Below are 12724 nucleotides of genomic sequence, written 5' to 3'. Positions count from 1 at the left end.
TTGCAGAAAACAGAAAAGTACAGAATTTTTTGCATCCGTCACATTACATTTTTGCTCCTATGACATTTGCCTCTTCCCAACCTCTTATCTTCCTAGACTGTCATCCCTTTATTCTGTTTTTAAATGTTTATCTCCTGGAGGAAGGAGAGGGATGATTTATCTCTTCCTGCTGCTCCCTGTTCCTGATATCTGCCTCATACCAGGCCTCAAGAATGTAACCATATTTTGTCCAGTCATCCCTGCTTCATACTTCACTTGGTTTTCTTATCTTATGTTAACATTTTCTTCCCTCTGTCTCTCATTTTGCTTCTGCTGCTCCTACTAGAATACACACTAAGGTGAAATGAAAGGAAAAGAAAGACCACTTGTCTAATGTAATTTTAACCATCACCCCTTTCTCCTCTACTTGCCTGCATTAGATTAAATTTAAATTCTTTTGCAGAACCTTCTGTGATTAAGATATTTTTCTTGTGTTTCTGTTGAATGCTCATGATACTTGTTAGATTTGTTTATTTGGACAAGAGAAAAAGACAGCAACAATGGTCAAAAAGGTGTCTCTTCACTCTAAAAACCTGAAGTACAGTAAGATGGGGGGTATAGCAATATACAGTGAATATAGTTGTCTGTATCATTGCTGATTGTAACACATTATTGCAGCTTTACTCTGTTAGTCAAATCGATAACTGTTACTGACAAGCCTGCATTCAGATAAAAATTAGAGAAGAGCTTCCTGCTGGTGTCAGAGCTGCAGAGAATCTGGCTATGGGTATTGATAGCTAAGCTATCATATTGCCTTGGAGTTTAAAAGAAAGAAAGTCATTCTCAAATAATACTTCCATTGTAAGAGATTGTTAAAGCCACTAAATACAAGCTACTAATTGGCAGCTGAAAGTTTATTTTTCTTGGCTGAATTCTAGGGACTTTTTTTCAGCCTCATACCTCTCTGCTTAGCTAAATCGTGTAAGTAGCGGATAAATTACTTTTAATTCAATCAAGTAGGTGCCCCTTAGAAGCAGTGACAATATTAAAAAATTCGCTGTGTTCCTGTGTTTTAGTTCTGGACTGAAATCTTGCCAGAAACATGCCTCTTGAACATTTGCCCATTTTATAATCCAGATAATAGTTAAGGGATGAAAACTGTAGTGTCCTGGCAGTGCGCATTTACAAACATTGAGTCCAAAGGAGTCCAGAGCCAGTAGGTGTAAACTGATCCTGCCAAGGAGAAGTGGTATAATACAGAGCACAAGAGAAATCCACAATTATTTTTTCCACAAATACAGATATTATATTAAAACATCGAACTGCATACTTCAATAAAGTAATTTTGCAACTGTAATAGAATAGGGCGGTTGGATTAAGGACTGGATTATTGTCTGTGCTGGAAGTCACGAGAAGCATTGAACAGGCTCTTTTTGAGTTTGGTCTGGGGGTTCTGCATTTCCAGCTATATATAATCCCCATCACACCATCACAACTATGTTAGGTGCAATTAAACTGCAAGGCAAGACTATGCAAAGAACATTCTGATTAAATTATAATGTCAGATGATACAAGAAAAAATAAACTCCAAACTGGACATTAAGGGAGTCTCTGATAATATACATAGAAGAAATAAATTATATTGCTTTGAAAATACAACAGGATGTCAACCTGATTAGAGGTTTTGGCAGGACTTTAATATATAGCAGTTCTAGACAACTCATTTTAATTGCTTATATTTCTATCTTCTGCTTAAAAAGGAAATATATTTTTCTGAAAGGATACTCGATGGACTGCAAAGGCAATTATTATTTTTGAAAGTGTATTTGGAAGATGATTATAAGTGCCTATGGAGGCTAGTTGATAATTTGCTATCCCAGGCTCTATTTCAGAGATTTCAGATAAACTCCAAGTTGTTTAGTAACAAGAATGGAAATTGAAAAAAATTGCATTTGCTCCGTGGCAGCATCTATATATGTAATAAATTCCAAAGCTGTGCATAAAATGCTTAGATCCACGTCATTGGATTTTATCATAAAATCACAGGGTGTAAATATGTTGATTGTTATGTTAATTGTCATGGTCTTCTTGTTTCGATTTTATTTATTAAATACTTTCTCATATAGTAAGTGTTCACATTGCTAAAGAGCCAGAGGTTACTCGTGTAGGCTTTGACATGCTTGAAGGTAACTGCAAACAAAAGACTTTGAGGTGAAAGTTGAGACAGTTGTTTTGTTACTGTTTTGTTTTCACCGATTTGGGGGTATGCATTAATACATGTCAATGTCCATAAAGGTGTATGTTAAGTGATATTTACAAAACAGAGAGACAAAAATGTAGAGATTTTATTTTAGGCACTATACTGATAGCAAACTGTCAGTTGTATATCTGGTGGTGACAACAATCCCTCATTTTGATACAGTGAATTTGTGGACCAACCAAACTTCTGAAGCGTGCTTATAGTTTCATTTTTAAGAGTATTTTGCCATTTGGATGGCCCATAAGCATTATAAGGGAAATATTGCAACCTAGAGAAATTTCTTATTTCTCAAGAATGGTGTTTTTCTGAAGAATTACTGTTTCCTTTTTCAAGAGTGAAGCTGTATGCAGGTTGCATAGAAGTCATTACTATTAACTCACTTTTGCCTTTCCTCTGTTGGCTCTGTTACAATTAATCCTTTTCTAATTTCTCACTGATGCTTTGCTTGATAGAGTTTTCTTCTGATTTTTATGGTTTGCCTGATATAGAAAAACAAAGTGCAGCATATGGCATACTGGGAAAACAATGCTTACTTTGTCATTAGCAAATCATTCCATTTATTTTGAAGTCTTGACATGATGCTATTTCTCCATCACATGTTAAAGCTTTCACAACATTTTTTGCCAACAAGATGCCTATGGCTCTTCTGTACTCCTCAAAACCAGCAAGTTTTTCAGCTTTTATTTGGCTTTCAATCAAATCTTGCAGGTTTTGGTGGTTAAACTGATTTACAGATATGAGTACGTATTCCACCAACTGTCTTCACCAGATGCAGTAGGTATGTTAGGAATTAAGTCAAACTCTACTTTCCTGGGCCATGCTTGCCTAATTACAGTAGAGTATGCTTTAATGAGGGTTCTTCTGAGCTACCTCTGCCTAATATGGCAAACAGCCCAGAGGCAAACTTCAGATCCCAGTGTCAAGAACTGATTCATTGCTTGTCTTCAATTAACAGCTGGGCTTCAGGGCCTGGATAGAAAGCCAGAATAAGACTCTCTTTCAGCTCATGTGTTGAATCCAGAGTTGTTGGCCTTTTCCAGTGCAGATGGTATTCAAAGGCCAAATATAATAAATTTATCACATAGACGATATTGCACGGATTTTGGACAAAGAAGACAGTGTTGATTAAATTAACTGAAAGTCTTTAAATTGTGCATCAAAGAATGGTTATGGAGGATGGAAGGCACTTCATAAGGAAAGAAAAACAGAGTGTCCAAGAGTAAAATCCATATAAAACAGATCTTTTTGTTTGAGAGTAAAAAGGGTGTAGGTCACTGGTTATATAAATGAACCTTGCCATCTTTCTTTTAATTGTTTGAACTTGTGAGAGTTAATGCCAAACCTGCTTTGTTTGTGTCCCCCTTCTTTCTCATCTAATGTTATGTGCTTTCCAAAACACCAAAGAAGAAAAATTGTCATAGCATAGCATATAAAATATAATTACTAAGGATAATACTGAAAAAAAATGCAGTTTCTGCTCCTAGAAACTCTATTGCTCATCCCAAACAATATTCATGCCTCAGGAAAGAAGGAGGGAAAACACAACAGGAAACCTTCCTTTGTCAACCTGCTTTCTTTAATCAAAAAAATCATCGTTCTTGGCTAGCTCTCAAGGCAAATGTCATGGCATCCCATAATGCCGGCTGCAGGAACAGGCTCATATTCCACTAGTACATGCTGTTACACAGCCTGACCTAAATACAATGAAGAACTGGAATAGTGACATGGTTGTGAGTTGGGAGATTTTGTTTGAGAACTTTACTCAGATATAGTAGTCCACTTTTTTGGAAGAAATCTGTCAAGTCGTAGTGCAGAATAATACATTTTTGCTTCTATCTAGTTGCAGGGATAACAGCCAATTTGAAACTTCTTTTGGAAGACTTTTGTTCCCTGCCATCTGTAGATGTTTGATTGTGTAATATATGAAAGAGTGTTATGTTTAGCATCTTTCAGTCTTTCTTTGATACTACTGGTTCAAACATACATGTTCTCTTTCATTAAATAGCTAAAGTTCAAGTGGTTTAAATCTTATTTTTTCAAACTACAGAACAGCATTACTCACATACCAGAAGGCTAAGTAATGTCTGGGATTTATTAAATCATTCAGCAAAGTTGACCACAGACAGTTGCATATAGAACAAGTGCTGGAAGAAAAATAATCTGTGATGATGTTCATTATACTATAACACAGACAGACTGAGAGCCAAATACTTGGTATCATTTCTGTCTCTGCAATTATTATATTTCTTTTTAAACCTTTAACTAGCTTGACAGTTTTGGTTATAGAGGGTTTGAGAGGAAATACATAGGTAAGTTTCATTTGAAATCTTGGTAAAGCAACTATGGGCTATAATAAGATAAATATTTATTGATGACTTAAATGAATAGGTAACTTTTACTGCCAAGTTAGTGTTCTTGTACACTTGTAGAAATCTTACATTCCAAGTGTATTTGCAAAATTCTATTACAGCTTTATTTGGCAAAAAGAACATTATTGAAGCTGGAATTGGAACTAAGGGGGTTTTTGCGTCTGTTCCTAGTATTCGAAATACTTATGAATCTTTGCCAGTTTTATCAATCTTTCATAGATAAAGTGCTATTAGTGAAACATGCAAAAATTACAAAATGAATGTTATTGATCAGACAGTGCTAAACTAAAGTGTCAGAAGTAACTGAAAGGTGTTCTTGGGAATTTCAGGTCCTTACCACTGTCTAAACAGTAAACTCATTTTACAATCACAAATTGAGGATCCAAAAATTGAGCAAAGACAACAAGAAATAATTATTTCCTGCATAAAACTATAATCTGTAAATTCTGTATTATTAACTGTTATGAGCAAAAGAACATCAAACAAAGTAACTATGACAATTCCATAATAAAAGAGAAAAGTCATGCAAATTTATTTGTGCTACAGCATGTCCTCTTGGTTCGATTGGATTTTTTTGGTTAGTATTGCGTTACAGCCCAGGGAAAATATTAAACTTTTCTTTACCTTTTTTAAATTTGTTGTCTGCACATAAAAGGATATTTGTTGTGTGGATTAAGTGGTTTGTGAGCAGGATTGGATAACATAATTATGTTTTAATTTTTTTAGAAGACTGTGGGACATATTTCCCAGAAGTGAAAAATCATCCAGACAAATATTTACAGAGATGTCCAGAGTCTGTAAAAAAGTGGCTGAAACAACTGAAAAATGCTGGGAAGATTCTGCTATTAATTACAAGTTCTCACAGTGACTATTGCAGGCTCCTGTGTGAACATGTTCTTGGGTAAGTGCAAGGTCCATTTCAAATTATATCTGCCAGACAGCAACTGGAGATAAGCCTGAGCTATTGGGAAGCTAATTGGAGTTTCTTAAAGTATTGTGAATTATTTGGTTCTGAGATTTCTGGTGGGCCCCTCTCTGGTAAAGTGTGACAGGGTAGTCAAGACAAAATCGTGCATCTCTGAGCCTGTGAGCTGTGTCTGACCCACAGCACACTTATATGCTGCATCTTTTTGAGGGCATCACTATGGGATTGAATATGTCAGGCCAACACGCAGTACATCATCTGAATCCCAGTTTTATCATAAACTTTTGCTAGACTGTCTTATTTAAGCCACTTCCTTTCTGTGCTTCTCTAGCAGCAAGTGCAGCTAGTAGTACTATTTCATTTCCATGTAGCAAATTCGCAGGAAAAGCTTACAAATACTTCTTCTATTGGTGGTTTCCAAAAGATGGCTGTGCGTGAGAAATGTGCATTTACAGATCACAGCAGAAAAGATAAAACAGGCAGTTCTTTGCACTTGGCAACTAATTGAAATTGTAGTTGCTGATCACAACAGCTGTTTTTAGTGTAAGGTAAAGAACATGACTGCTCAAGTCAAATTCAGTGAAATTCAATAGAACCATCACTTACACACCTAGAAAAAAATTAATCAGTGATGCAAGTAGTTAGATGGGTGACAGGGTGAGACTATTAATTTATTATTAATCTAAGAAACAAAGTATTTCAATGTGAGCCAACATTGGCTAACACAGGATATGCCAGGGATCAGCATAGTGAATATGGCAACATAGTAAGAAAACAAGTGGTGAGGTAAAAAACAGAGCTATCCTCCAAAACCAGTCCTGCCAGTATCACTTTCCTTTTGTAGTCTCTAGGCTAAATGCTAAATGAAGCATTCGCTGTGCCAGTTCTCACTGCCTCACATGAACATTATACTTACTTGTTTGAAGGGTAAATCTACGTCCTCACAAAAAGCAGTTCTCCTTATGAGTAAGATGCCTGTGAATTAACTCTTTTGTGTAGACCGGTCTAGCTGTTTTCTAAATGAAAATTCAGTATAAAAGTAACTTCTTGGCCTCATATACTGATTTTGACTTTCTTTTCCTTGGTGAATAGTGTTTCAGCTGTTTCAGGCAGCTGTAAAAATCCTGCTGGAACACAGTAAGTAAGGTATCAGAGCTGATCAATTGCCTTTCAAAAGACAGAAAGAGATGTTCTACTAGAAGGATATTGCATCACTCTCTCTTTCCACATAAGTGTAGGATGTTCTGTGGTATTTATTACAATCGTGTTTTCCAGTGACTTATGCAGTGTGGCTTCCAAGTGTTTTCTGGAGTACTCCACTGTCCATTAGACATTACTGAAGTGGAGTTTTTTCCTAAAAATCTAAGCTTTTATTAGTTTTGTTTGTTCCATGCCTCTTGTATCGGACAAAAAGACTCTACTTACCTGTGCTGCTTTTTGCTGTACTGGAATATAGTTTAGGTTCACACCTATTATCTCTGCCCTTAACTTTAATTTGACCAGGCTAACTGCATTTTATTCTTCACATTAGCCCTTACTAATTGCATCTACATAGTCCTTTATTAGTTTCTACCCTTGTTCTTTCAGTTAAGCAATGTGATACTGAGAAGTCCAAAACTGTATAGTAATAAATAAAAAATCCTAATGATAAACAGAGATGCATGTAAAATTTTAGCCTCCTACTCCTAATATCCTTACTTTGTAGCTGTTTACTTTTTTGCACTTTTTTAAGTTCCTTTTTGGCTAAGAAATTATTGTCTTCATAAAATCTGTGCTGGGAAATTCATGCTTAAGTGTATCATTTACCCATTTAATAATCAAAATATCCCAGTTGTGTTCGTCTGGCCAAATTGTCCTTAGCTAAAAGATATTTTGGTAGGGAGAGGAAGTGTAAGAGAAAATTTCATTTTGAAATAAAATTAGAACTGTTTTCCAGCCAGAGCACACACATACTGCTGGGACCAGTGCATAAGGCATGTAAACCTACAGAAGCAAGTGCCAGTTCATTCACACAAGGAGCATCACGGTGTGACTTTTCAGTCTTACCTGTCATGAGAATGCTTGTCTGCTTAACTGAATGTTTAAGTGTTGGCAGGAGCACACCTAAAGACGAGTCAATCATCACATAGTCACTGAAGTCAGGAGTCATTTCACTTTTCAGGAATGTTAGCCATCTAAAAGCTGAAAATTTTTCGAAGCTGGTCATTTCATTTCCCTCTGTGGTTACTGGAGAGAAAACACTGGGCATATCCTTGGCAATTCATTCTGTATGGTAGAATTATGTCTGAAACGAGTGGGATGAATTACCTTCTAAGAATGTGACTGTTTCTCCATTGGCTCTGTCTGTGGTGTCAATCACTATCTGTGAATTCAGTGTGCAATTTTTAGATGGTTAAAGTTATGTGAGATACATCCTACCCTTTGTCTTAGCTGTTTGCGGTAACCACAGGCCACTCTACCAGGTAGTAACTGGAACAGATTTGATTTATGTGTATTGTTACACAGTAATGTAACATGTCTTTCATAAAACTAGTAGCTTTGTACATGAGATTTAATATGTTTCAAAAAAGGCCACAGATAACACATCTCCTAACACAAAACATACAAACGTTTTTCTACAACAGAGCAATAAAAAGTTAAGAAATCTTTTGAAAACGCGGTTTGTTCTGTTTCAATTTTTTTTATACAAAGCACTTGCCACTGTTCCCACAAATCATAGAATCATAGAGTCATTTAAGTTGGAAAAGACCTATAAGATCATTGAGTTCAAGTGTTAACCAAGCAATTCTGTGTTGACAGCTAAGCCGTATCACCAAGTGGCACATCTACACATTATCTGAACACTTCCAGGGACGGTGGTTCCATCACTTGCATGGGCAGCCTGTTCCAATGTCTGACCACCCTTTCTGTGAAGAAATTTTTCCTAATACCTAATCTAAACCTCCTCTGATGTAACTTGAGGCTATTTCCTCTCATCTTCTCACTTGCTACTTGTTCTCCATTGTGCTCCTGAAGTGTTTGCTTTATTTTACAAGTTCAAGCTTAACATCCCTATGGAAGCATTATTTGCACTGTATGCTAATTTGAAAAGTTTATCTCCGTCAATACTTTTCACCTAAGGACAGAAGAGCCTTGCCTGTTTGCTCAGCTTCTGGAATTTTCCACACTGAAGCACATTTTTAAAACACAACATTGTCATATTTGATGTTGCTTCTTTCAAAAAGGTAAAGGTTTGCATATGGTCACAAATGTAGAAAAACAGACAAAGCTAAAATTTAATTAGAGGAAGGAAATTTAAAGGACTTTTATTTTAAGGGTGGAATGTAATTTTGAGCACAAAACAAAAGGTTGAAGATAAGCTCATAGGGAGAGCATTCAGTTTTTGAGTTAAGATATCTCAGTCCCATGTAGGATTGTGGATTTTTTGGAAGTGACACAGTTATAGTTTACTTCCTCTGCTGCTGATAGCATGTGTGGCAGGTTGACCTTGGCTGGAAGCCGGGTGCCCACCCTGCCACTCTATCACTCCCCTTCCCAGCCAGACAGGGGAGAGAGTAAGGTGGAAAGCAATTTGTGGGTTGGGATAAGGCAGTTTATTTAAAGCAAAAGTGAAGGATAACACGGTTATTCTCTACTTCCCATGAGCAGCGATGGTTGGCCACTCCCGAGCAGCAGGGCTTCAGCACGGGTAACAGTTCTTCAGCAGGCAGCCACTGGAGACAATTAATGCCCCCCTTCCTGCTCCTTGCCTTAGCTTTAATATCTGAGCTGATGTCACGTGGTCTGGAATACCCCTTTGGTCAGTTTGGGTCAGCTGGCCTACTTGTGTCCCCTCCCGGGGTCTTGCCCTCTATTGAGGAAGGAATATTACAGTGCTGATGCTGTGCTCAGCAGTAGCCAAAACACTGGTGTGTTATTAATGCCCTTCTAGCTACCAATGCAAAGCACAGAACTGTGAGGGCTACTATGAGGAAATGAACTCCAGCTCAGCTAGACCCAATGCAGCATGTCAGTGCCTATGGCCATCCTCAACTTGCTGTCTGTGATTTCTTTGTTCCGTGCAAGAGTATCCATCATTTTTGTATGTTATATGCAATAAAGTCACCTAAGCAATGAAACAATTCTAATAAAATAAAATACATCATAGAGGAGAGATGTTTACATTTTCTTACATACCATGCTGAAACATTCAAATACCAATTTGTTTATAGGGATCTAATGAGCTTTGAAAAACCTGAATTTAGTAGTGGGATTCAACTGGCAGATTAAGACTCAAACTTGGTAGGTGTTTATTTGTAACACCTAACACGTCTAACTTCCCTGTAACCAGCAGGGATTTAGTGAGAGCAGCCAGTGGAGCCTGAAGAAGGAGTTCAGCTATCAAAATGGCATTTCAACTTTAGGGTATGTGAAACCACACTTCATTGACTTGGTTAATTAGATCTCTGTTGTCTGCCAGTGGCATCTTAGATACCCATTAGACCTGTGCATACCTACATTATGGATACCAACCATATAAGCACCTGTGTTTAAGTGACTTCAGTTGCTTCCTATCCCATCGCTTCACTTCGTATATTCTTTGTCAAGAAAGTCCCTCATTTATATCTTTCTGTGTATATCTATGCATATATTGCCATCTGAAATGAAGATATGTCATTTATTACATGTTCTCCTGAGATCGAGGAATGTCTTTTTACTAATAATGAGTGATCTCAAAGATCACTGTGGGTTTGACTCCCTTTTGACAACCTCAGGAAAAGCTGGGCAATAGTGACATGGAACAAGTATTGGGGAAAAAAATGTGATAGAAGCAAGTGCCTTAAAGAAGTGCTTTGATATTTTCTTAAGTCTTAAAGAGTATTTAGTAATTAGCTAATTCATTAGTTTAACTAATCAAATTTCCTTTACTTTCTAGGAATGATTTCGAAGAGTATTTTGACATTTTAATCACGAATGCTTTGAAACCTGGTTTCTTCTCCCATACACCAAACCAAAGACCTTTCCGAACTCTTGGTAAGTTCAGCCATGACCCTCTTCTCATCTGCTTACCTTTATGAAAAAAAAAGAAAAGAGAAATAAGGCAACTGAACGCTGGCATGGAGGTGGAAAGTGAACTCTACACTCTTAGCATTCTGTTAAGACTGAAGAGCACTGAGAAATTAAGAATTACAGTGCTGAACACATTTAAAAGGCAGAGCTGTGACAGTAATTAAAATTACATTGGTGCTCAGATATTGCATATTTATGAAAAAGAATCCTCTTCTTTATTGTGATGACAAGATCATGCACCTAAAATTAAATTTTGTTCTCAGAAAAAATATAGCAGAAATATTTAAAGATTTAAAGGAAATTCAGAGAATGGTACAAATAAAATTACAAAACTGAAGGAAAGGATTTATGATGGAAATCCGACAGTATTAAATGTGTTTTCTTTGGCTAAATAATGACAGAGTAGGTGAAAAGGAAGTACCCCTATACTCAATTTAATTAAAACAATCCGACACATTTGGTAATGTTGTCCATTAGGTAATTACGGTTGTAACATAAGAGTTTTATAAGAACAGTGTTTGTTGAACCACAAATAACAATAGTAATGTGGCTGAAGATAGTTAATTTTTCCATATTTTGGTAAATACCTGTATGATTAAGTGTTACCTGAAAATTAACCTTATATCCAAAATAGCATAAGGCAGCATATATTGAACCATATTTTATCATTTTATGCCAGGAAAGTCAGCATTCCAGCCCAAAAGAAATTCTCTTTGTGGAACTTTTACAGTAAAACTAAAACAAGCCACAGAAATATATACTGAAACTACATTTTAATGTTTCACATATTTATATAGGAAAATAAGTAAGAAATATCTTAAGTGTGATTTTTAAAGAATTAGTTCAAATAGTTGCCAAGCTGACAATCTGAGAAAAAATAATCTCAGAAGGGAAATTGAAACTATTCATGTGAAAGGAGGGAGGGGAGTAAAATCATAAAGAGTGAAAAAGGGTCAGTTCTGCAACCATTTTATTTAGTTTCATACAATGCAAATTGAAAATTAAATGTAGTTCATTTTTGATTATTTTAAACAGTCTGATAAGCCTGACTTCCTGAGGAAATCCTGCTGTGTCCCTCTGTCAGTAATCCAGCCAGCAACTTTTAAAACCGTTGGCTAGTTTCAATAAATTTAATAGACAGTGAGAAAGCTCCAAAATACATTTGGGTTTTTCGTGCAAATAAGGGCAGAATAGAGGAAGGAGACCAAGTTACTGTCTCCATTTTGTGTAGCATTGGCTTAATCACCATATTAGATTGTAAGGACCAGTTTTCATGAAGCTGTCTCTTTCTCATGCTTTTAAACAGGAATAGCATTCTCTGGAGTCCTCCTATTAACTTAGTGCTTTTCACTCACTTTATGTCTTGGCACTGCAAAGAGGCTCACATAGCAGTTGATCACTCATTACATGAACACCTTATAAATGCAAAATAAAATGTAGTTCTGGACACCTCACTATCTAAACAGATAAGGGACACAAACATGACTAAAGGAATCATCAGATAAATAATTTGTTGAAACAACTAGCCTCAGAGTGGATATTTTTTAATATAATTATATTCAATTGACAGTAACTAGTTTCTTCTGAAAGACCAACCAGAACATGCAAAGGAAAGAATTATGCACATAGGACAGGCTTTTAGAGACATGTTTTGAAGTAGTTAAGAGCTTGTTTAAGAGTATGTGAAGTTTAAACCACAAAAATAGGAGCATTTGTATGAGAAAATGCATGGAATAATGTATACAACCATATAACTTCAGAGTAGTCACTGATAGTTTCACCCAGTCACCCCAGATAGCTAGGAACACATTTAATTTCTGAAACAGGAAACAGTGAAGCTTCTAATACATTGAGGGGGAGCAGTTTTCCAGTTTCCAGAATTTTTTTAAGGCTTTCTTTCATATCAGAACCACTGAAAATTCAGAATTTCAGTTTCTAGTTTCTATCCTCCTTTTGCCAATATTTCCAGCAGAAGAGTTTGGCCACTGTGCTTCACATCAGGGAGAGAAAATTTCCTTATTTTTACTTTGAATAAGGAAAGATCTAGAGGTGAACATCATAGTAAATATTTTCTTTAAGCACAAGCTTTTGCTAGTATAATTTAGGGGGAAAAAAGCTTCAGTAGGTGAAAGAAAACTTCTT

General features: G+C 36.3%; 1 protein-coding gene across 2 annotated transcripts in view; it reads left to right on the top strand.

The window, feature by feature from the left end:
* Nucleotides 1-12724, top strand: part of NT5DC1 (5'-nucleotidase domain containing 1) — a 128883-nt gene that overhangs the window by 74889 nt on the left and 41270 nt on the right. For both annotated transcript variants that reach the window (XM_064649718.1, XM_064649717.1), the window contains 2 exons: nucleotides 5335-5509; nucleotides 10449-10546. In XM_064649718.1, the coding sequence (XP_064505788.1) occupies nucleotides 5335-5509; nucleotides 10449-10546 (273 nt within the window). The remainder of the gene's footprint in view (nucleotides 1-5334; nucleotides 5510-10448; nucleotides 10547-12724) is intronic.

Source organism: Pseudopipra pipra, chromosome 3, assembly GCF_036250125.1.
Source record: "Pseudopipra pipra isolate bDixPip1 chromosome 3, bDixPip1.hap1, whole genome shotgun sequence".
Classification (NCBI taxonomy): Eukaryota; Metazoa; Chordata; class Aves; order Passeriformes; family Pipridae; genus Pseudopipra; species Pseudopipra pipra.
Note: the sequence above shows the minus strand (reverse complement) of the source record. Positions and strands in the feature narration are given on the sequence as shown.